General features: G+C 41.3%; 1 protein-coding gene across 9 annotated transcripts in view; it reads right to left on the reverse strand.

Annotated features, from left to right (window-relative positions):
* Positions 1 to 26,598, reverse strand: part of cnot2 (CCR4-NOT transcription complex, subunit 2) — a 162,057-nt gene that overhangs the window by 68,405 nt on the left and 67,054 nt on the right. For all 9 annotated transcript variants that reach the window (XM_073059675.1, XM_073059676.1, XM_073059673.1 and 6 more), the window contains 2 exons: positions 5,778 to 5,847; positions 5,148 to 5,295 (listed from right to left, as the gene is read on the reverse strand). In XM_073059675.1, coding sequence (XP_072915776.1) covers positions 5,148 to 5,295; positions 5,778 to 5,847 — 218 coding nt within the window. The remainder of the gene's footprint in view (positions 1 to 5,147; positions 5,296 to 5,777; positions 5,848 to 26,598) is intronic.

The raw sequence follows: 26,598 nt of genomic DNA on the forward strand, positions 1-26,598 counted from the left end.
AACCACAAGCATCCAATCAGTGGCCACTTTAGTCGGTGCAGTGGTGTCTAATCAGGTGGCCACTGAGTGTCGATTTGCACTCTATGACTGGTGTTGCAGAAGGTTCTTAACACAAAAGACAAGTGGGACTTGCAGTAGGTGATAAATTTCCCTGACATTTACAATCAGCACCTGTCTGCTTTTGACAAAAGGACCTGAGCCTCACAGTGCCATCACAAAAGCTCTAAGATTCCCACAGCTTGGTGGGGATGTTACATATAATCATGAGGACTATAAAAATATTTTTGATTCCTTCTGTTCACCTATTATTCTAGTGCCATATAGGAATGCTAGAGTCAAGTGTTTTTGGGATTTACATTAGTGGTGTCTTGTTTATTTTTATAGCTTTCAGGAGAACTTTATCCCATCTGAAACAAGAGAAAATCTGCAGATGCTGGAAGTCTGAGCATCATACACAAAATGCTGGAGGAACAGCAGCCATCAACCTCATAGTTCCCCCACCTCCTCCCAAGATCCACAAACCTGCTTGTCCAGATAGACCCACTGTTTCAACTTGTTCCTGCTCCACTGAACTCATATCGCCATACCTCAATTCTGTTTTATCCCTACCTACATCCTCACACACTCTTGATCTTTGAGGATTTCAAGTTCCCTGGCCCCCATCATCTTATTTTTACTATGGATATCCAGCCCCTATACACCTCCATCTCCCACCAGGAAGGCCTCAAAGCTCTCCGTTTTCTCTGGACACCAAACCTAACCAGTTTCCCTCAACCACCACTCTCCTCCACCTAATGGAACATGTCCTCACTCTAAATAATTTCTTCTTTGGCTCCTCCCTCTTCTTTGAAACAAAAGGGTCCCAGCCGTGCCTGTCTGTTTGTCGACTACATGGAACAGTCTATGTTCCATGCCTACACTGGTGACCTTCCAGCACTTTTCCTACGCTACACCGATGACTGCATTGGTGCAGCTTCCTGCATGCATGCTGAACTTGTTGACTTCACCCAATTTGCCTCCAACTTCCACCCTGCCCTTAAATACACCTGGTCCATTTTACTACACCTCCCTTCCCTTTCTTGATCTCACTGTCTCTATCTCCAGAGAAAGATTATCCACCAAAGTCTATTATAAACCCACAGACTCTCACTGCTAGCTAAACTATACCTTGTCCTGCCATGCTACTTGTAAAAAAATCCATCCCTCCCCTATGCCGCATCTGCTTTCAGGATGAGGCTTTTATTCTAGAACGAAGGGGATGCCTTCATTTTTCAAAAAGGGGCCTTCCTTCCTCCACCATCAACATTGCCCTCAACCATATCTCTTCCATTTCACGCACAGCTATTCTTACCCCATCTTCCCACCACCCTACCAGGGATGGGGTTCCTCTTGTCCTCACCTACCACCCCACCAGCCTTCGCGTCCAGCACATAATTCTCCAAAACCTCCACCACCTCCAACAGGATCTCATCACCAAATACATCTTTCCCTCCCCCGCAACTTTCTGCTTTCCGCAGGGATCACTCCCTATGCAACTCCCTTGTCTTTTCATCTCTCCCCACCGATCTCCCTCCTGGCACTTATCCTTGCAAGTGGAACAAGGGCTACACTTGCCCCTAAACTTCCTCTCTCACCACCATTCAGGGCCCTAAACAGTCCTTCCAGGTGAGGCAGCACTTCACCTGTCAGTCTGTTGGGGTCATTTACAGTGTTCGGTACTCCCGGGGTGGCCTCTTGTATATTGGTGAGACCCGACGTAGATTGGAGACCACTTCACCGAACATCTACACTCCATCCACCAGAACAAGCAGGATTTCCCAGTGGCCGCCCATGTTAATTTCACTTCCCATTCTGATAAGTCCATCCATGGCCTCCTCCACTGTCGTGATGAGGCCACACTTAGGTGGGAGGATCAACACCTTACAGTGGCATGCAAAAGTTTGGGCACCCTTGGTCAAAATTTCTGTTACTGTGAATAGCTAAGCAATAAAAGATGTCTTGATTTCCAAATGGCATAAAGTTAAAGATGACACATTTCTTTAATTTTAAGCAAGATTACTTTTTTTATTTCCATCTTTTACAATTTTAAAATAACAAAAAAGGAAAAGGGCCCGAAGCAAAAGTTTGGGCACCCTGCATGGTCAGTACTTAGTAACACCCCCTCTGGCAAGTATCACATCTTGTAAATGCTTTTTGTAGCCAGCTAATAAGAGTCTTTCAATTCTTGTTTGGGAGATTTTCATCCATCATTCCTTGCAAAAGGCTTCTAGTTCTGTGAGATTCTAGGGCCGTCTTGCATGCACTGCTCTTTTGAGGTCTTTCCACAGATGTTCGATGATGTTTAGGTCGGAGGACTGTGAGGGCCATGGCAAAACCTTCAGCTTGCGCCTCTTGAGGTAGTCCATTGTGGATTTTGAGGTGTGTTTAGGATCATTATCCTGTTGTATAAGCCATCCTCTTTTCATCTTCAGCTTTTTTACAGACAGTGTGATGTCTGCTTCCAGAATTTGCTGGTATTTAATTGAATTCATTCTTCCCTCTACTAGTGAAATGTTCCCCGTGCCACTGGCTGCAACACAAGCCCAAAGCATGATCGATCCACCCCCGTGCTTAACAGTTGGACAGGTGTTCTTTTCATGAAATTCTGCACCCTTTTTTCTCCAAACATACCTTTGCTCATTGCAGCCAAAAAGTTCTATTTTAACTTCATCGGTCCACAGGACTTGTTTCCAAAATGCATCAAGCTTGTTTAGATGTTCCTTTGCAAACTTCTGACACAGAATTTTGTGGTGAGGACACAGGAAAGGTTTTCTTCTGATGACTCTTCCATGAAGGTCATATTTGTGCAAGTGTCGCTGCAGTAGAACAGTGCACCACCACAGTCTGCTAAATCTTCCTGAAGGTCTTTTGCAGTCAAACAAGGGTTTTGATTTGCCTTTCCAGCAATCCTACAAGCAGTTCTCTCGGAAGGTTTTCTTGGTCTTCCAGACCTCAACTTGACCTCCATTGTTCCTGTTAACTGCCATTTCTTAATTACATTATGAACTGAGGAAATGGCTACCTGAAAACACTTTGTTAACTTCTTATAGCCTTCTCCTGCTTTGTGGGCATTATTTATTTTAATTTTCAGAGTGCTAGGCAGCTGCTTAGAGGAGCCCATGGCTGCTGATTGTTGGGACAAGGTTTGAGGAGTTAGGGTATTTATAAAGCTTTGAAATTTGCATCATCTGGCCTCTCCTAATGATGACTGTGAACAAGCCATAGCGTTAACAAGCTAATTAAGGTCTGAGACCATGGTAAAAGTTATCTGAGAGCTCAAATCTCTTGGGGTGCCAAAACTTTTGCATGGTGCTCCTTTCTTTTTTTCCCCACTCTAAAATTGTACAAAACAAATATAATACACTAATCTTGCTTAAAATGTTGAAAAGAAAGTTTCACCGTTAACTTTATGACTTTTGGAGATCAGTTCATCTTTTACTCAACTATTCACAATAACAGAAATTTTGACCAGGGGTGCCCAAACTTTTGCATGCCACTGTATATTCCATTTGGGTAGCCTCCAACCTGATGGCATGAACATTGAGTTTTCAAATTTCCGGTAATGTCCCCCCCCCCCACCCCCCCCCCACCCTTCACCATTTCCCATCTCCTTTTCCCTCTCTCACCTTATATCCTTGCCTGCCCATTGCCTCCATCTGTTGCTCGTCCCCCCTTTTTCTTCCTTCCATGGCCTTCTGTCTCTTTTACCAATCAAATTCTCAGCTCTTTGCTTTGTCCCTCCCCCCACCTTTAAAATCTACTACTCAGCTCTTTTATCTCCAGTCCTCCCAAAATGTCAACTGTACTCTTTTCCATCGATGCTAACCTGGCCTGCTGAGTTATTCCAGCATTCTGTGTGTGTTGCTTTATCCCATCGAATCCATTTAAGAATATATTCCAAAGATAAAGAGAAATATCATTACACAAATATCTTCCTCCAACTCTAAATTTGAAGTAATTAGAATTAATAAAATATATGCATCTTAGTGAAAGACAATAAAAACAGATTTTTTTTCCTTTGCAAGCTATAAATGAAATTATGAAATTAACTCACTGAGAAATGCTGAAAGCATTCATCGGGAAAGATAGCAGTAATGGGCAGGAAAAAAACGGTATTACTTCAAGTCAAAGATTTGACTTAAAATGCTAAATTTCTTTCAAAAGGTCTTCATCTGAAATATTAACTGCTTCTCCTTCTCTAGGTGGTACTTGATCTTAGCATTTCCAGCATTTTCTGTTTTTATTCCAAGGAAAACACACAAAAATTTCACCAAATATTTCATTTTTTAAGTATTAACTTAAATTTTCAATACTTGGTAAAAATCAGAGGGGAAAAAATATTACCTCTGGTTCTAACTATAATACTGCACTAATGCTAAGCACTCGGTAACATCGTGGCAAGCACAACGTTTTATAGTACCAGTAACCTGGATTCAATTTGCACTGCTCTCTGTAAGGAGTTTGCACGTTCTCCCTGTGACCACGTGGGTTCCTCCGGGTGCTCCTGTTTCCTCCCACAGTCCAAAGATGTACCGGTTGGTAGGTTAATGAGTTGCTAGGATTGGGCTAGGGTTAAATTGGGTGTCGCTGGGCACTGCAGCTTAAAGGACTGGAAGGGCCTATTCTGTGCAGTATCTCAATAAATTTTGAAAAATTAATGAATTTAACCATAATGAAAAATTGTGCATGTGTGCCTCCCTAGCATTGATGCAGAACCTTTACAAATCAGCTAAAATATCTTCAAATGTGTTCAGACACAGAGATCAATAAACAAGAGAAACTCAGACATGGTTGTACAAGTTTTAGAAAACCTGCTCTAGTTTTTATCCAGGTATTTACAGTACAAACCTATGCCTCTGGACAAAAACATCAGAAATGTCATGCTATTAATTAAGTACATCATTGCTTGCAGCCACATAACAGAATTTTGCTTAGTTTATATAGCTGGTCACATTTGATATTGAAAAGATTAGTTTCCTTTATCAAAGTAGATTTCCCATTATGCCACTCCCACAGACAATTTGGTATTGAAATTCCAAAAAAAAGTATGAAAAAAATAATTTTGAGCACTGAAGCAAATCAAGGTAATAAATATTCTTATTATATACCTGCTTGGTGAAGATGGAGTATGAAGTGACATTGTGGGCACTCCTGTTGTTGGCGTTACATGATTTGGTAACTGAGTACCTTGTGATAAGCTGCGATTTAACTGAGGATTATTGTTGCCCATTCCCCTCATCGGGAGGCCTAATGCACCTGTGGAAACATGAGTACAGTCTCATTCAATCGTGACTAAAAGTGAACTGTCTAACACTGAAAGTACTGTTGCTCACGATGAATGTCATTTGACGCAAACCATCACTTCTGCAGTAAACAGAATGGAAGGATAACCAAGATTTTCAATTACATTAATAAATGCATTTTCTCTTTCAAACCAAAGCTGAAAATGATACAATTCTTTTGATTTAATATACAACAGTTGCTTATACACTTTCGACAAAGGCTTAGTTTCTAAATTTTTTTAATGTTCTGCAAATGAAACAATTTGTGAAATCCATGCTTAGGTTTCAATACCTACAGAAGTATTGAGTTGCTTCTTTTCTATTATAGAAGAACTATTTTTATGATTGAAGCTTAGAAGACAGAATTACAGAGAAACTCTGCTACTTAAGTGTTTACACATTTATTGGAAGAATTTTCACATAAACACAACAATTTTAACAAATGAACGGACTTACTTTGCCCATATAAACTTGCACCAAACTGAGATAGCTGCCCTGATGTTGATGGTGAAGGAGATGCCAGCATCTAGGGAAAAAATGCACAACATTCAAATTTTCTATCAGTTTATAAACAAATTACTGCTATTTAGGGAATGTCATCAAAACATTAAATCTTGTTCATCAATCTCAATTTTTTTTGTCGAAGTACTAGGGACTTTTTGATCTACGTACCAGCTTTTCACTAGTCATTGTTACCAACAAAAAATTCCACTTTTCTTTTCTAAGCTTTCCTTTTACTGTACACAGTATTTGGATTGAGGGGCTGCCAATCAATGCTGTTACATTTCCCTTACTCTACACAATGCAAAATAATCTAAATTGCGTTTGAATTATTCATTTATAATTTCGTTCTTAGGTTCCTTTCAAGTAGAAAGTTTTTTTTTTAAAAAAAGAAAATGAGACCCCAAGGAGAGAATATTGATAGAAGCTAAAACTTGCAGATTTCATTACTTTTTCTTACAGGATCAAAAATTAATTTCAATGCTTTACCATAAATGTACCCAATGAAAGCTTCATTAGCAGTAAGAAACTATACTTTCATTAAAAGGAAGTAATGAAAACTCAAACCCATGATCTGGTGATGTCAGTATCAAAAAAATTTCACAATCATCAGCAATCATAAACTCGATTCTGAATTGAGCCAAGTGAAGTGGCTAGCAAAGAAATAGACAATTCTCTGTGCATATCAAATTATGTCAGAATCTTACTGACAGGCACTTCATTTCCTTTTTGACAGATAAGCGAACAACTAAGAAATTATAGAAAAACACTCAACTGATCTCCATGATAAATGAAGCTCTGTCATTCTCTTTCTTGTCTCACACTGAGTGCTGATAGCAGTGTGGGGATTAAAGACGTGTGGCACAACAGACGGAGAGAGGGATGGAGGGAGAGGGACAGAGAGTATGCGGTCAATAGAGAGGGCGAGCCAGAGAGAGTGAGCGAGAACAATGAATACAAGGGTGTACATCAGAAACTTAAAAAGCAGTTCAAGACCACCAAAAGAAATAGTATCACAAGACAGTAAGTAAGCAATTGGTAGAGAAAAGTGCTTTTCTTGTTCTATAAATTTGTGTGTTAAACATACGATTAGAGGACATTTGAATAAACATTTCAATACATAATGAATACTTTGATATGCTAATTGATTAAAACAAAGTACACTAAGCAGATGGTTCACTGTGACAACAATACTTAAGAGTTGACGGAGACCAGATATCCCACTCTTCAGCGATGGGATTCTGAACCCCTAAGAATTTCTGCTCAAAATTAGTAAATTGCAGTCTAGGCTAACTTTGGTGCGTCAGCAAGATAGCCTCCAAGAGGACCAGAACCTTATCGCTGGGTTTGGAGGCTTGCGTACCTCAATGACCCAGAGAACTATGTTAGCTGGAGTCAGGGCTTTAGCTTTGTCTCTTTGTAGGGTCATCCATGCCAAACAGGTCAAAGGGTAGAGGACAGACTAAAAGTGGTCCACCAGTCCTTCAGATTTGGGGGTTCAGCTCAGGGCTAACGACTTCTAGTGGTAAAATAAAATTGTTACAGAAACAGCAATGAAGAATCCTTCTCCATCTGAGTGTGACTGTATTCCTGAGTCTCCACCTGGGACTTGCATGACTAAGGAAGCCTTGAACACCCCCAGAGATGGAGGACCTTCAGTGCTGCCCTAAACACCAGCGGCGTAGTGGGCAGCAAAGAAAAGCAAGACAACAAGTTACCTGGAAGCTGAAACGAGAATGTAGTCATATCCCCTACATCTGTCGGTCGTCAAGGATAGATGCCACGGTGGTGTAGCAGTTAATGCAACACTATTTACAAGTTGGGGCATTGTAGTTTGGAGTTCAATTCCAACGCCTTCTATAAGGACTTTGTACATTCTCCCCATAACCATATGTTTCCCCCACAGTTCAAAGATGTGTTGCTTGATAGGTTAATTGATCATTGTAAATTGTCCTGTGGTTAGGCTAGGGATAAACAGGTAGGTTGCCGGGTGGTGCAGCTCAATGGGCCAGAGGGCCTGTTCTGTGCTGTATTGCTAAATAAATAAAAGACAGGACGTCAAATTTACAAATTTTGCAATGAGTAGGTCTTAATCTTTGACCTTGTCCAATATAAACAAACAAGATCACAATCTGATCACATCAGCATGGCAGAGGAGATCAGTTAAGCAAAGAAAGGAAAACAAGACATGATATGTTTAGCAAGCCATAAATATGGTGAATATGGTGCAATTTTTTCTTTAGTAGCCCCAGCTTTAAGCTCCAAAGGCTGTGTTGACTCCCTGGTACCATGGTCCAGGTTTTCTCCTAGTGGCCAGGAAAGTACTTTGGGACAGGAATGTTAACATCCTGTTGTCATAAAAGACCTATCACACAATTGTTCAACTAAGAATAAGATCTATATTGATACCCAAGCCATGCACTCATTGCCACTGGCTTCAACAGTCAAATGCTTGAGAGACAGGATCTTCACTTCACGGGATCATAAAAGAAAAAGCTGCCCATTTTTTTCGCCTTTCAATTCATAAGAACTTGCACCAGTACATTGGTGTGAAAGCTGACTTGCTGAATGTGCTCCAATTAAAGCAAGATGGGTAAAATGTTCTGGTGAATTAGATAGCCATCTCTAGATAAGATTTACTTGTTGAACTCTTGTTAATGTCACCAAGAAACGCAGGTAAGAAGAAAACAATAAATTATGGAGAAAATTCAGAGTGATAGCAGCTGCATAACAATAATCTGAAATAAGAAGACAGGACAGCAAATTTAATAGTCTAGCACATCAAAAAATATATATAAATCAAAGGAAGCTAGTGGGTTGTAAATAAAGATAGAAACCATTTATTAAAAGGATGCAAATTACAGGTTTAACTACAGAGATGGGTTTGAGCCAATAGAAAAGGTAGAGTGTAGCTGCATGACATTTAAATAGGATAGACAAAATAGAAGAAGAGATAAAGCTCTAGCTCTGTTAAGATGACCTAACCTTTCATCCTTGGCTCAGGAACACAAGTACTATAATCAATATGGGAAGAGATAACAGGGCACAGAATTACTGATGGAAGCAGTTTTTAGGCACTGCATGAAGGATTAATTCATAAAATAAAAGCTCCTAAAATTGGAGACAGCAAATTAGCATAAAGTGAAGCAATCAGTATATGAAACAGTCAATATCAAAGAATGTAAAACAAAATAGTAAAATGTTACCACTATATCAATAAAACAAAAAAAATTGGAACACGAATAAAACTACAACCGTAACAAACTGGCAAATGGCAGAAAAGTTAAATGATTCTTGTGCTTTGCAATTTACAAGGACAATAGAAGAAACAGGCAAAGATAATAAATAATGAGGCTATTCATGAAATAGACAATAGGTGCAGAAGTAGACCATTCGGCCCTTCAAGCCTGCACCGCCATTCTGAGATCATGGCTGATCATCTACTATCAATACCTGGTTCCTGCCTTGTCCCCATATCCCTTGATTCCCCTATCCATAAGATACCTATCTAGCTCCTCCTTGAAAGCATCCAGAGAGTTGGCCTCCACTGCCTTCCGAGGCAGTGCATTCCGGACCCCCACAACTCTCTGGGAGAAGAAGTTTTTCCTTAACTCTGTCCTAAATGACCTACCCCTTATTCTCAAACCATGCCCTCTGGTACTGGACTCTCCCAGCATCTGGAACATATTTCCTGCCTCTATCTTGTCCAATCCCTTAATAATCTTATATGTTTCAATCAGATCCCCTCTCAATCTCCTTAATTCCAGCGTGTACAAGCCCAGTCTCTCTAACCTCTCTGCGTAAGACAGTCCGGACATCCCAGGAATTAACCTTGTGAATCTATGCTGCACTTCCTCTACAGCCAGGATGTCCTTCCTTAACCCTGGAGACCAAAACTGTACACAATACTCCAGGTGTGGTCTCACCAGGGCCCTGTACAAATGCAAAAGGATTTCCTTCCTCTTGTACTCAATTCCCTTTGTAATAAAGGCCAACATTCCATTAGCCTTCTTCACTGCCTGCTGCACTTGCTCATTCACCTTCAGTGACTGATGAACAAGGACTCCTAGATCTCTTTGTATTACTCCCTTACCTAACTCTACACCATTCAGATAATAATCTGCCTTCCTGTTCTTACTCCCAAAGTGGATAACCTCACACTTATTCACATTAAACGTCATCTGCCAAGTATCTGCCCACTCACCCAGCCTATCCAAGTCACCCTGAATTCTCCTAACATCCTCATCACATGTCACAATGCCACCCAGTTTAGTATCATCAGCAAACTTACTGATGTTATTCTCAATGCCTTCATCTAAATCGTTGATGTAAATCGTAAATAGCTGTGGTCCCAATACCGAGCCCTGTGGCACCCCACCAGTCACCACCTGCCATTCCGAGAAACACCCATTCACCTTTACCCTTTGCTTTCTATCTGCCAACCAGTTTTCTATCCATGTCAATATCATCCCCCCAATGCCATGAGCTCTGATTTTACCCACCAATCTCTTATGTGGGACCTTATCAAATGCCTTCTGAAAATCGAGGTACACTATATCCACTGGATCTCCCTTGTCTAACTTCCTGGTTACATCCTCGAAAAACTCCAATAGATTAGTCAAGCATGATTTGCCTTTGGTAAATCCATGCTGGCTTGGCCCAATCCTATCACTGCTATCTAGATATGTCACTATTTCATCTTTAATAATGGACTCTAGCATCTTCCCCACTACTGATGTTAGGTTGACAGGACAATAGTTCTCTGTTTTCTCCCTCCCTCCTTTCTTAAAAAGTGGGATAACATTAGCCATTCTCCAATCCTCAGGAACTGATCCTGAATCTAAGGAACATTGGAAAATGATTACCAATGCATCCGCAATTTCCAGAGCCACCTCCTTTAGTACCCTAGGATGCAGACCATCTGGACCTGGGGATTTGTCAGCCTTCAGTCCCATCAGTCTACTCATCACCGTTTCCTTCCTAACGTCAATCTGTTTCATTTCCTCTGTTACCCTATGTCCTTGGCCCATCCATACATCTGGGAGATTGCTTGTGTCTTCCCTCGTGAAGACAGATCTAAAGTACTTATTAAATTCTTCTGCCATTTCTCTGTTTCCCATAACAATTTCACCCAATTCATTCTTCAAGGGCCCAACATTGTTCTTAACTATCTTCTTTCTCTTCACATAACTAAAAAAGCTTTTGCTATCCTCCTTTATATTCCTGGCTAGCTTACGTCCGTACCTCATTTTTTCTCCCTGTATTGCCTTTTTAGTTAAGTTCTGTTGTTCCTTAAAAATTTCCCAATCATCTGTCCTCCCACTCACCTTAGCTCTGTCATATTTCCTTTTTTTTAAAAAATGCTATGCAATCTCTGACTTCCTTTGTCAACCACTGTGGTCCCTTTCCCCCCTTTGAATCCTTCCTTCTCCAGGGGATGAACTGATTTTGCACCTTGTGCATTATTCCCAAGAATACCTGCCATTGCTGTTCCACTGTCTTTTCTGCTAGGATATCCGTCCAGTTAACTTTGGCCAGCTCCTCCCTCATGGTTCCATAGTCTCCTTTGTTCAACTGCAACACTGACACCTCCGATCTGTCCTTATCCTTCTCAAATTGCAGATAAAAACTTATCATATTATGGTCACTACCTCCTAATGGCTCCCTTACTTCAAGATCACTTATCAAATCCTGTTCATTACACAACACTAAATCCAGAATAGTCTTGTCCCTGGTTGGCTCTCGTACAAGCTGTTCCAAGAATGCATCCCGTAGGCACTCTACAAACTCCCTATCCTGGGGTCCAGCACCAACCTGATTCTCCCAGTTCACCTGCATGTTGAAATCCCCCATAACTACTGCGACATTACCTTTGCCACATGCCAATGTTAACTCCCTATTCAACTTGCACCCAATATCCAGGCTACTGTTTGGTGGCCTGTAGACAACACCCATTAGGGTCTTTCTGCCCTTACTGTTCCACTGTTCTATCCACACAGACTCTACTTCTCCTGATCCTATGTCCCCACTTGCAAAGGACTGAATCTCATTCCCACCAACAGGGCCACCCCACCCCCTCTGCCCACATTTCTGTCCCTACGATAGCATGTATACCCTTGTACATTCACTTCCCAGGTCTGATCTCCCTGCAGCCATGTCTTCGTTATCCCAACAACATCATAGTTACCCATTTGCACCTGAGCTTCAAGCTCTTCTGCCTTATTTCTGACACCGTGCATTCAGATATAGAATTTTTAGCCCATTTCTCCTCTCTCTGTTTAAATCGCTGCCTATTTGCTTAACCCAGCTCCCCGAACTCCCATCGGGCTATATGCCTCTTGAATTTTGTTGTCCTTCCTAAATTTACTTATTCTTTCTGCACATTTAACTCCATGTTCCGTCAGACCATCCCTCTGTACATGTGTCCTCCTTATCACTTGTTCCGCCTCACCTTTCTCTACTACACACTTAATATTCCGGAACCCTGTCATCCCCACCTGTCCTTTTTATTCTTCATCTCACTATCCTCTCTTGCATTCTGGATCCCTGCCCCCTGCAAATTTAGTTTAAACCCCCCACCCCCACCCCCCAAGAAGCACTAGCAAATTTTCCTGCAAGAATGTTAGTACCGCTCCAGTTCAGGTGTAAACCGTCCCGTCGGAACAGATCCCACCTTCCCTGGAACAAAGCCCAATTATCTAAAAACCTGAAGCCCTCCCTCCTGCACCATCCTCTCAGCCATGTATTAATCTGTATAATCCTTCTGTTCCTTGCCTCACTTGCACGTGGCACAGGTAGCAATCCTGAGATTGTTACCCTGGAGGTTCTGCCCTTCAACTTTGCACCTAACTCCCTGAACTCACTACGCAGGACCCCCTCACTCATCCTACCCACATTGTTGGTCCCTACATGGACCACAACATCTGGGTTCTTGCCCTCCCTCTCGAGAATAACCTGCACCCGATCTGAGATGTCCCGGACCCCGGCACCAGGGAGGCAACATACCATCCGAGACTCCTGATCTTCCCCACAAAATCTCCTATCCGCCCCCGACTGTAGAATCCCCTATCACTACTGCCTCTTCTTTTCCCTCCTCCCCTTCTTAGTCGAGGGTCCAACCTCAGTGCCAGAGACAGGGCCACTGCAACTTGTTCCTGCTTGTTAAGTGAATAAATTCACTTAAAATAGAAAAAGTAGCTATACTCTGTCAACATTATTCACTCATTTGCAATCTGTGGATTTCGGCCCCTTCATGAACTTTTTCTAACATCTATATGTATATACATATTTAATGAATTCCAGTTAATTGGGCTATCAGTTAATTAGGGCAGCCACTTATTTAAGACAAATCTTAACAAAAACTAAGCGAGCAAATAGCTGGGATTTCCTTTGTTTGTTTGGGACATTATGCCACTTAATTGGGTTGGGAACTGTTGCCGAATAGTTTCTAACTAGCATCAGTCACATGCACTTGTGAGTGGCTGCTACACCATGCTTAGAGCAAACAGAGTTTAAATAACATCAGTTGTGTATGTTTATGTTGAAAATGTAGTGATTTTTCTCATTGATAGTCGGTGAGAAATAAGCAGTAAGACAATTCAGAACTGTTTTGCTCACTGTGGTTTCAAGCATTCAGGTTTAGGAGATGCCTGAAACGGTTGGGAGTGAAAATGAAACAATTTCGCCAAAGTTCAAAGTAAATTATCAGAGTACATACACATCACCACATACAACCCTGGGATTCTTTTTCCTGTGGGCATACTTAGCAAATCTAGGGAGTCCAGGACAAGAGGACACGACTTCAGGATTGAAGGACATCCATTTAGAACAGAGATGCGGAGAAATTACTTTAGTCAGAGAGTGGTAAACCTGTGAAATTTGTTGCCATGAGCGGCTGTGGAGGCCAAGTCATTGGGTGCATTTAAGGCAGAGATAGATAGGTTCTTGATTAGCCAGGGCATCAAAGGGTATGGGGAGAAGGCAGGCGAGTGAGGATGATTGGAAGAATTGGATCAGCCAATGATTGAATGGTAGAGCAGACTTGATGGGCTGAATGGTCCACTTCTGCTCCTATACCTTATGGTCTAATGCTATAGAATAAATGTAACCAACAAACTATGCAAATGCAAATAAATAGCAATAAATAATGAGTATGAAATAACTAGATAAAGAGTCCTTAAAGTGAGACCATCAGTGGTGGGAACATCAGAAATAGAATGAATGTGGTTATCCCCTTTTGTTCAAGAGCCAGATGGTTGAGGGACAATAATTGTTCTTGAACATAATGGTGCGAGTCCAGGAATGAAGGGGTTAACATATGAGGAGTCTTTGGCGGCTTTGGGCCCATACTGACTGGAATTTAGAAGAATGCAGGAGGTGGAAGTTGATAGTTTCTTAATTGGTCAAGGCATCAAAGAATATAGCGAGAAGGCAGTTGTATGGGGTTGAGTGGGATCCAGGATCAGCCATGATGGAATGGCGAAGCAGACTCAGTGGGCTGAATGGCCTAATTCTACTCCAATGTCTTATGGAGTCCCAAGCCTCCTGTACCTACCTGATGGCAGCAGTAAGAAAACAGCATGGCCTAGGCAGTGAGGATCTTTGATAATGGATGCTGCTTTTCTATGGCAATGTTTCATGTAGGTCGAGAGTTTTACCTCTGATGTATTTTATCTTTTGTAGGATTTTCCACTCAAAGATATTGGTGTTCCCATACCAGGCCATAATGCAGCCAGTCGGCACACTTTCCACCACATATCTATAGAGGTTTGTCAAGATTTTTGATGACATGCCTAATCTCTGCAGACTCCTGAGGAAGTGGAGATACAGTCGTGCTTTATTTGCAATTACGTTTATAAGTGTCCTGGACAGGTCCTCTGAGATAGTGACATCCAGGAATTTAAAGTTACTAACCCTCTCCAACTCTGATCCTCCAAAAAGTACTGGCTCATGGATCTCTGGTTTTCCTCTCCTGAAGTTTACAGTCAGTTCCTTAGTTCCTGAGTAACAGGTTGTTGTTATTATACCACTCAGCCAGATTTTCAATATCCTTCCTGTATGCTGATTCATCACCCCCTTGAACCATCCACAACAATGATGTCATCAGCAAAATTGCATATGATGCACCTTCAACAAATTAGGAGCTACTAAAAATTTGAAAGGCGGGCTGGTGGTGTAGCGCCGGACTTCGGAACGAAGGCTCCCGAGTTCGAATCCAGCCGGCTCCCTTGCACGCTTTCCATCCGTGCTGGGTTGAGCGTCGTGCTAGCAACTCAGCCTTGTAAAATAAGAAAGCCTGCTAAAAAAAAATGCCATCACAACGGCGTACCAATGACTCTACTCGGAGTTTAGGGGAGGGGATAGGAAGGCTTAAAAAAAATTGAAGGTATCAACAATCATCTTGACTGTTATAATGAAAATGAAGATTTTGAGGATACAATCATCAAAAGCATTTTAGGAAAGCAGTCGATTATCGGCACTAGACGTCTGCGGTGATTTACTTCATTGCATACTGTCTGTTGATAACTATTAGGAACTAATACACAGTTGTATTATACTGTAATAGAATTGATAGTGTTCTAATTTGTTCTGTATTTCATTTAAATAATTTGTTACTCTATTAACAGTAGCTTGTCTTTTTGTACCTTTTTAATTATTTCCACAAAACTAGCTGATTGGGGCAGCCACTTAATTGGACCAAAATGTGCTGGCCTCAATGTGCCCCAATTAACTGGAATCCACAGAATACATTTAGGAACCAATCATTGCATGCATAAATTAGGATATCATTTTTCAAATCACTTGTGTCAAGTGGCTCCCTGCTGGGTTCTGTTTTAATGTTTGTTTATACAGCACATGTTTTGAAGTCACAAGGTATATGTTTCAATGTAAGTACTTCAATAGCTGTTATTTGAATTTAGATATTTAATTTTTTTTACATGTTCTCGAAGTATCAACATTCTACAATAGACATTATATAGCCTACTTATATGGAACTTATTTTTTTGGTTACCTGTGGGAAGTACATATACCTATCCCATGCATATAACGAGAGTTCAGTGGAGTTAAACCCAAAAGAAAATAAAATCCCTAGTCCAGATGAGTTTGGTATATCCACATACATTAAACTAATCCAGAAGAGGTAGCATAATTATTACAACAGAACTATTAATTCATTAGAAAATGATCTAATCTGAAGGACAAGCAGAAAGTTGATGTATTTTGGCTGTATTTAAGAAGGGAGATGGATATATTCAGGAGGGTGGCTGCATGTGATGATTTTCCTCTCCTTCGATGCTTTTGGAGGATGGTGCCGGAGCAAGGTTTAGTCACCACGGTTAATAGATTTGGACTCTAATTCAGGTTTATGATAAGTTTATCCTGTTGCTACTTTTGGGGACTTTTGAATTAGGGAAGCCTGCAAATAATGAACATTGAGCTGAACTGAAATATGCCTTTTGATGTGCGATTTATATTCTGAGTTTTTGTTTGCCATTAGCACAACTTTTGGGTGCGGGCAAGGGGGTGGGGATGCTAAGTGTTTTTCTTTGAATGGGTTGGCTCCATGTTTCTTTGCTGTGTGGCTGTCTGTGGGAAAGATGAACTTCAAGGTTATATGCTGCATACATACTTTGATAATAAGTGTACTTTGTATCTTGAGTCTTTGAGATTAAAGACCAGTCAGTTTAACATCATTTCTCCATGGCTGGAAAAATAATGTGTATTTCTACTAAAGGGAATGACATCTAGAAGTATAACATACAATTAAGAATCAGTAGCAGAGATTTCAAAAAGGAATGGTCAGCTTTATCAATGTTATCAAATACTTTTAAGACATAATACAGAGTAGGCAATTTTAATGTAATAGGTACCATTTATCTAGATTTTCAACACTGAAAAAGATTACAATTAAGAAAATATTTTTTAAAAACTGCAGAATTTAAAGTAAACAGAAGAGATTCAATACTGACAAATGCAAATACATGTAATGATAGGAAGAATATGAGGATTATTTAGTATTTGGAACTGAGTGGGGCTAAGTGAGAAAGAGAGGCTAAATATTCTAAACACTAAAGGTACTGGCTCACAACACCATTCAGAAAGCAAATCATGCTTAAACCAAACTTAGCCATAGGATTGTTTTCCACCAAGAGGAAGACAACTGCAAAGTAAGGAAGTTCTAAGCTAATATAGAACCTTCATTAGACCACACTTCAGCCACTACAGATACTTGCACCTAATAATAAAAAGGATACAGAGAAACATGAGGTAGGTGCAGAGAATGTGATATTCACCTATCAGGAAGGATAATTAGAGATTTAGAGGGATTGAATTTAAGAGCAGGGACGTTATGCTGCAACTGTACAGGGTACTGGTGAGGCCACAGCTGGAGTACTATGTGCAGTTCTAGTCTCCTGACTCGAGGAAGGTTATACTGTCTTTGGAGGCAGTGCAGAGGAGGTTCACCAGGTTGACTCCAGAGATAAGAGGGTTAGACTATGAGGAGAGATTGAGTTGCCTGGGACTGCACACGCTGTAATTCAGAAGAATGAGAGGAAACAGCTTATCCTATTTCCGGAGCACCTAAGCGCGACTTGAATAGCAGCAGTACTCTCAATGGATACAATTAAATATTCCCGTTTTAGCCTGATACAGCTAAAAAGCACAACTGCTTCCAAGATCAGTAGAGTCAACAAAGGAGTCTTTTGCATTTAAATGAACTTTCGCTGCTTAAAACTGACAGAAACAACACCGATTGGGGTCAGAAGTGTCCAAGGATGACACTTCGGAGGAAGAGCGGGTGTAGATCAGGGTTATAAGTGAGTTTAAGGAAACGGTGCTTTAAACTCCCTATACTGACCATCTTGCTTGTGAACATGCAGTCTCTGGTGAATAAAATTGATGATCTCAGAGCCAAGATGCTGAATCAGAGGGACATTAGGACCACCTGTGTCCTTAGTTTCATGGAATCCTGGTTAACTCTTCGGACCTGGATGAGTATGCTGCAGTTGTTACTGACTTCATTAAAACCTGTGTGGATGAGTGTGTGCCAACAAAGACTTACTGTAACTCCCATTCCAAAAGTCGTGGATGAACCAGGAGGTATGTGGTCTGCTGAAGGCTAGCTCTGCAGTATTCAAGTCTGGCAACCCAGGCCTGCACCAGAAAGCCAGGTATGATTTGCAGAGGGCTATTCCGAGGGTGAAGAGACAATTTTGAATGAGATTGGAGGCAACATCGGATGTACAGCAACTCTAGCAGGGTCTGCAAGACGTTACCTCCTACAAAGCGAAACCCAATAGCATGAATGGCAGCAATGCTTCACTACCAGATGAACTCAACGACTTCTATGCCCGCTTTGAAAGGGAGAGCACAACTACAGCTGTGAAGATCTGTGCTGCACCTGATGACTCTGTGATCTCCGTCTCAGAGAACGATGTCTTTAAAGAGAGTGAACCTTCGCAAGACAGAAGGTCCCGATGGAGTACCTGGTAAGGCTCTGAAAAACTGTGCCAACCAACTAGTGGGAGTATTCAAGGACATTTTCAACCTCTCACTGCTACAGGCTGAAGTTCCCATATGCTTCAAAAAGGCAACAGTTACACCAATGCCTAAGAAGAATAAAATGGGCTGCCTTAATGTCTATCGCCCGGGAGCGCTCACATCGACAGTGATTAAATGCTTTGAGAGGTTGGTCATAACTAGACTGAACTCCTGGCTCAGCAAGAACCTGGACCCATTGCGATTTGCCTGTCGCCACAATAGGTCAATGGCAGATGCAATTTCAATGGATCTCCACACGGCTTTAGACCACCTGGACAACACAAAGACCTACGTCAGGATACTGTTTATTGACTATAGCTCAGCATTTAATACCATCATTCCCACAATCCTGATTGAGAAGTTGCAGAACCTGGGCCTCTGTACCTCTCTCTGCAATTGGATCCTCGAGTTCCTAACGGGAAGACTAAAATCTGTGCAGATTGGTGATAACATAACCACCTCGCTGATGATCAACAATGGCGCACCTCAGGGATGTGTGCTTCGTCCACTGCTCTACTCTCTGTATACACACGACTGTGTGGCTAGGCACAGCTCATATACCATCTATAAATTTGCTGACGATACAACCATTGTTGGTAGAATCTCAGGTGATAACAAGAGGGCGTACAGGAGTGAGATATGCCAACTAGTGGAATGGTGCCGCAGCAACAACCTGGCACTCAACGTCAGTAAGACGAAACAGCAGATTGTGGACTTCAGGAAGGGTGAGACGAAGGAACACATACCAATCCTCATAGAGGGATCAGAAGTGGAGAAAGTGAGCATCTTCAAGTTCCTGGGTGTCAAGATCTCTGAGGATCTAATCTGGTCCCAACATATTTACGTAGTTATAAAGAAGGCAAGACATGGCTATACCTTATTAGGAGTTTGAAGAGATTTGGCGTGTTAACAAATACACTCAAAAACTTCTATAGTTGTACCGTGATGAGCATTCTGACACCCTGCATCACTGTCTGGTATGGAGGTGCTACTGCACAGGACCGTAAGAAGCTGCAGGTGGTTGTAAATCTAGTCAGCTCCATCTCGGGTATTGGCCTATCAGGTACCCAGGACATCTTTAGGGAGCGGTGTCTCAGAAAGACAGCATCCATTATTAAAGACCTCCAGTACCCAGGGCATGCCCTCTTCTCACTGTTACCATCAGGTAGGAGGTACAGAAGCCTGACAGCACACACTCAACGATTCAGGAACAGCTTCTTCCCCTCTGCCATCCGATTCCTAAATTTTCATTGAAACTTTAGACACTACTTCGCTCTTCTTTAAATATACAGTATTTCCGTTTTTGCACGCTTTTTTAAATCTATTCAATATACACAATTGATTTACTTGTTTATTATTATATTTTTTCACTGCTAGACTATGTATTGCATTGAACTGCTGCTGCTAAGTTGACAAATTTCACATCACATGCTGGTGATAATAAACCTAATTCTGATACCTTATAGAAACATATAAAATTATGAAAAGGATAGATAAGGTAGAGACAGGAAATTTGTTTCCACTGGTAGGTGAGACTAAAACCACGGGACATAGCCTCAAGGATAGGGGGAGTAGATTTAAGACAGAGATAAGGAGGAACTGCTTTCCGCAGAGAGTGGTGAATCTGGGGAATTCTCTGCCCAATAAAGCAGTGGAGGCTACCTCAGTAAATATATTTAAGACAAGGTTGGATAGGGAGGGGAATTAAGGGTTATGGGGAAAAGGCAGGTAGGTGGAGAGGAGTACATGGCCAGATCAGCCATGATCTTATTGAATGGCAGGGCAGGCTCAACTTGCCATATGGCTACTGCTGCTCCTATTTCTTGTGTTCTTATGTAGGTTCTTTAATTTATTTAGAGTTACAGTGTGGAGCAGGACCTTCCAACCCAACAAGCTGCAGCGCCCAACAACTTACCTGTTTAACCCTAGCCAAATCACAGGACACAAAGACCAACTAGCCAACTAACTTGTACATCTTTGAACAGCGGAAGGAAAATGGAAATGCTGAGGAAATTCACACGCTCACGGGGAGGGTGTACAAACTCCTCACAGAGGAGGCCAGAATTGAACTTTGAACTCTGATCCCAGAGCTGTAATAACAACACATTAATCACGATGTTATCTTGGCACCCATCTTGTCTTGAGATATGGCAACTGAACTTTGTCCTATGTGAAGACAGCGTATCTAGTGGGTACGATGGAAGACAGCATGCCAGAATGAAACAGGAACTCAGAAGAAAACTACTTACCAAAAGGGTGGTGAGAACTTGGAATTCACATCAACCCTAATAGTACAGTATCTACTGACACTGGGCATTCATTTTACAATACAAAAAAATCTGATAAAACACTGTTCGTCAATAGGTGAAGAGATGGGACAAGTCACACTATAGTCTGACTAGACATTTTGAAATGGTCTGATGGAACAACACTTTTGAACTAGAAATATTTTTGTGTCATCTACCTCAAGGATAAACCAGATGAAGTTTCTACTTTCAAAACAGTAAAATATTTTTCCCTTTATATAATTAAGATTTAAAAAATAGCACCACCACATAGATATTAAATTATGAAGCATATAAAGGCTTTGTCATTAAAAAGGCTTGAGAAAACCGGTGGTGTTAACAAGATAAAAATATTGCAAAGTAGTAAAAAATTGGCTATAGTTAGTCAAAGGAGACTTTAAGAAACTTACTACCTTGAGCTCTTTTTCCCGATTGATTGGGTCATATTCCACTTTCAGCAACATTCTCCAGCTTTTCTACCTATTCCTTGTTGATTTTTCTCATATAGTATAACAGTAAAGAAATTATGCTACAGCTATATAAAACTTCAGCTAAGTCACACTTGGGAGTATTATCAGCAATTCTGGTCACCTCAATACAGGAAGGATGTGAAAATTTGGAAAGACTACAAAAACAGCTCACAAGGATGCTGCCTGGATTAGAGGGTATGGTCTGAAACAGGGGTTCCCAACCTGGAGTCCACAGACCCCTCAGTTAATGGTAGGGAGCCATGCCATAAAGAGGTTGGGAACCCCTAACCTAAGAGGAGAAGGTGGGCAAGTTTGAATTGTTTCGGCTGGAGCATCGAATGTTGAGATTGAAGTTTATAAAATTATGAGAGAGACTGATGTAGGGAGACAGTTAGAATCATTTCCCCAGGGTATAAATATCAAAAATACTAGAGGAAACGCAAGAAAGATGAGAGGGGTAATTTTATTCTCCTGCTCAGCCTTTTACCTCCTCTCCTGTCTTTCACTTCCCCCAGTGCCTCTCTCTTCTCCCAAGGTCTAATCTCCTCTATCAGATTCTTTCTTCTCCAGCATTTTACCTGTCCCACCCACTTGGCTTCACTTATCACCTTCTAGTTATTCTCCTCCTCCTTCCCCCACCTTTTTATTCCAGCATCTTCCCACTTCTTTCCAGTCCTGATGAAGGATCTCGGCCCAATACATCAAATGTTTATTTATTCATTTCCATAGACATTGCCTGACCTGCTGAGTTCCTCCAGTATTTTGTGTGTGTTGAGTTCAAACACAGAAACATAGAAAACCTACAGCACAATACAGGCCTTATGGCCCACAATGCTATGCCGAACATGTAATTACTTAGAAATTATCTAAGGTTACCCATAGCCCTCTAAGTTTCTAAGCTCCACGTACCTACCCAGAAGTCTCTGAAAAGACCTTATCATACCCGCCTCCACCACCATTTCCAGCAGCCCATTCCACGCACTGCAAGTACCTACTTCCAAGCTCCTTAAAACGATCCCTTCTCGTTTTAGCCATTTCAGCCCTGGGAAAAAGCCTCTAACTATTCACATGATTAATGCCTCTCATCATCTTATACACCTCCTATCACGTCACCTCTGATCCTCCGTTGCTCCAAGCAGAAAAGGCCAAGTTCACTCAAACTATTCTCATAAGGCATGCTCCCCAATCCAGGTAACATCCTTGTAAATCTCCTCTGCACCCTTTCTATAGTTTCCACATCCTTCCTGTAGTGAGGTGACCAGAACCGAGCACAGTGCTCCAAGTGGGCCTGACCATGGTCCTATATAGCTGTAACATTACCTCTCTGCTCTTAAACTCAATCCCACGGTTGATGAAGGCCAATGCACAGTATGCCTTCTTAACCACAGAGTCAACCTGCGCAGCAGCTTTGAGTGTCTTATGGACTCGGACCCCAAGATCCTCCACACTGCCAAGAGTCTAACCATTATTAATACTATGTTCTGCCATCATACTTGACCTACCAAAATTAACCACCTCACACTTATCTGGGTTGAAATCCATCTGCCACTTTTCAGCCCAGTTTTGCATCCTATCGATGTCCCACTATAATCTCTGACAGCCATCCACACTATCCACAACACCCCCAACCTTTGTGTCATCAGCAAACTTACTAACCCATCTCTCCACTTCCTCATCCAGGTCATTTATAAAAATCACGAAGAGGTCCCAGAACAGATTCCTGAGGCACACCACTGGTCACCAGCCTCCATGCAGAATATGACCCGTCTACAACCACCCTTTGCCTTCTGTGGGCAACCAATTCTTGATCCACAAAGCAATGTCCTCTTGGATCCCATGCATCCTTACTTTCTCAATAACCCTTGCATGGGGTACCTTATCAAATGCCTTGCTGAAATCCATATACACTACATCTACTGCTCTACTTTCATCAATGTGCTTAGTCACATCCTCAATAAATTCAATCACTTGAAATGAATATGGATTCACTTTGCATTACAGACCTGGTTTTTTTTTTGTATGTTCTTTGTGGTGTGGATAAGATCATCTATAGTTAGAAGGACGAGAATCCAGAACAGGAAAACGCTAAACCTAGGCTAGGTTGTGAGGTCACAAGCGTTTTTCATTTCCATATGTGGGTATAACGCAAGTAAAATGTTTACAATGTATTAATTTACAGTAGTTCCAATGAAGTTGACACATTGTATTCAAAGAATATTTGATAGCAAAATTCATTATTGTATCAGAACAAAATAAAGTAACATGAATAGCTTAGCAACTTGCTCAAGGTTTTACTAAATTTTAAAAAAATGTGAAATCTTTGATTAAGTCACATCTTACATTTATTCTGGAGCTACCGCAAATAAAGTTAACCAATTAATACAAGTTATGCATATATAAACATAGCATTTATAACGTGAGCACTACTCCTAGAAAAATCATCTAATAACATTCAGGAAATGGTTTTTTCTCCCCCAACTGCAACTGTCAAATAAAAATTGCATATTTAATATACCTATGAAACTCGAGTTTCCTATCACTGCTATGAAAACAGCTTAAGAAGCTCATTCAGGGCATTCCATGATGGCGATAACAGGCTTTAGTGGTATTATATTGCATGTCCCAAGTACTCATGTATTACCCTCTTATTCTCTTACCATTGTAAAAAAACACACACACACACACACACACACTCACACACACCTTTAAAAGAAAGAAATGAGTCCAGAGAGGCCAAGTATACCACCACACAATAAGTTAAAGGAACTTAGCAGGTCAGGCAGCAACTTTGGAGAGGAATAAGTAGTCACCATTTCAGGCTGGAAAGGAAGATAAAAGAAGCCAAAATAAGGAGGGAGGAGTAACAAGCTGGAAGGTGATAGGTGTGACCGGGTGAGGGGGAAGGCAGTTGGGTGAGCCTCTAACCTGAATGCATGAACATTAATTTAATTTCCAGTAATTTCTCCCTTCCCCCCTCTCTCTTCTCCTTGCATTTTTGGAGCCCCTCATCCTTTCTTTTCTCCCATGGTCCACTTTCTCCTCCCATCAGATACCTCCTTCTTCAACCATAGAATCAAAAGGGATAGCAGTAGAATCAGGCCATTCAGCCCATCAAGTCTGCTTCAAAATTTCGTCATAGCTGATCCATTTCCTTCTCAACCCCATTCTCATGCCCCATAACCTCTCACACCTGACTAATCAAAAACTTATCAACCTCCGTCTTAAATACACCCAATGACCTGCCTCCATAGCCACCTGTGGCAACAAATTCCACAGATCCACCAGCTTCAAAGTCCTTCTGCAGCCTCCCTGCTTTCCCAACACTAACTGCCCCTCAACCTTTTTTCATACTGTGTGCAAACTTCATCACAAGTCCATTAATTCCATCATCCAAATCAGTAACAGTAACCGCCAGGACTTAAGAACTTTTTAAAAGCTATTATTAATGCTTTTTGAGATAGTGATTTAGATGCATATCATATTTTTTACTGAGTTAAGTATTGTATGTAATTAGTTTTGCTACAACAAGTGTATGGGACATTGGAAAAAAAGTTGAATTTCCCCATGGGGATGAATAAAGTATCTATCTATCTATAAAAAGTGGTTCCAACACCGACCGACCCTTGCAGAACCAAGGCAGCCAATCAGAAAAGTCTCCCTTTACTCCCACTCTCTGCCTCCTACCAATCACCCAATGCTCTATCCATGCTATTAACTTTCCTGTAATACCATGCACTCTTAATATATTAAGCTGCCTCGTGTGTGGCACTTTGTCAAAGGCCTTCTGAAAATCCAAGTACCGTAGATTCCGGATTTTAAGCCGCTACTTTTTTCCCACATTTTGAACAGCTTTGAACTTTGTGGCCTATAATCCGGAGCGGCTAATGCATGGTTTTTTTTCATGCCGCCTCGTAAACATTTTGCCTCGTAACAGTAGACCAATAAAATTGATGAGTAGTTCACAGAGGTCCAATGAAATTGTACGATAAATCAAGCGCACTTTCACAATTAAATTATTGTAAATCAGTCATTTGTACTCACCCTCATCAACATGGAAAACACTCGAAGCATTGTGCTGCCTTATGGCAGTTACTTAGTTTATAATATTTTCGCTTAGTAATTCATTTTCTAGTTAAAGTTAGAAGAGTTTTAACTATATTTGTTTTCTGTACTACATCGTGGGATGCTATGACGTCACACCCGGTTTCGCGGTGTCTTGTGGGAAAATGCCGGTTTGCGATGAAACGGGACGGAGGGAGGGAGCGCATTACGCGAGCGGCTTTGGATCTGAGCGAACGCTGCTTTTAAATGCCGGTTTGCGATGAAACGGGACGGAGGGAGGGAGCGCATTACGCGAGCGGCTTTGGATCTGAGCGAACGCTGCTTTTAAATGCCGGTTTGCGATGAAACGGGACGGAGGGAGGGAGCGCATTACGCGAGCGGCTTTGGATCTGAGCGAACGCTGCTTTTAAATGCCGGTTTGCGATGAAACGGGACGGAGGGAGGGAGCGCATTACGCGAGCGGCTTTGGATCTGAGCGAACGCTGCTTTTAAGTTAAAGGTGATCAATAACTTTTCCTGGTAGGCTGCAATATATATATTTTTTACCAGTCGTTAGGAGATATTGGAATGTTGTTCAGTAAAGAAGTATACGCAACGTATATTTAAAAGTAGCCGCGTACGGGCACGGTTCGAAAAAAAGCATTTGCAATATGTATTTGTTTTTGTTACCATATGGATTTAATTAAAAGTTAAAAAAATCCTCACGTGTAATATCTTTCTGTGTAAATATCTCATATTACAACGTGGGACACCTGCGGCCGAAAATCCGGTGCGGCCTAAAATCCGATGCGGCCTTTACAATTAAAAAATTGATTTTATTTCTAAAATTAGAGCCAGCGGCTTTTAATCAGGTGCGCTCTGTAGTCCAGAATCTACGGTACACAACATCTGATTCTTCCTTGTCAATCTTGCTTGTTATTTCTTCAAAGAATTCAAAGAGATTTATCAGGCAAGGTTTCCTTAAGGAAGCCACGTTGACTCTCCCCTATTTTATATGTGCCTCTAAGTAGCCTGAAACCACATCTTTAACAACTGGCTCCAACATCTTCCCAACCACTGAGGCCAAGCTAATTGCCTATAATTTCCTTTCACCTGCCCCTCTCCCTTCTTAAAGAGGGGAGTGCCATTTGAAATTTTCATTGTTTCTACCTATCACTTCCCAGCATCTCACTTTGACTGATGATTCCTGTCTATAGATAATGCCTGACCTGCTGAGATCCTCCAGCATTTCAGTCTGGATTTCCAGCATCTGCTGAATCCTTTAAGTATACCAGCATTTTCCCAAGGTGTATCTGCTTGTCCCAATTGGTCAATATGCTTTTAGCAGTATTATTAAAAATAGTTTCTAGTTAAATGAACTGATGAAACAGTCCCAGATTCAGCTGACTTCACAAAACAAGAAAGACACTATTAGAA

The sequence above is a fragment of the Hemitrygon akajei genome, chromosome 10, assembly GCF_048418815.1.
Source record: "Hemitrygon akajei chromosome 10, sHemAka1.3, whole genome shotgun sequence".
NCBI lineage: Eukaryota > Metazoa > Chordata > Chondrichthyes > Myliobatiformes > Dasyatidae > Hemitrygon > Hemitrygon akajei.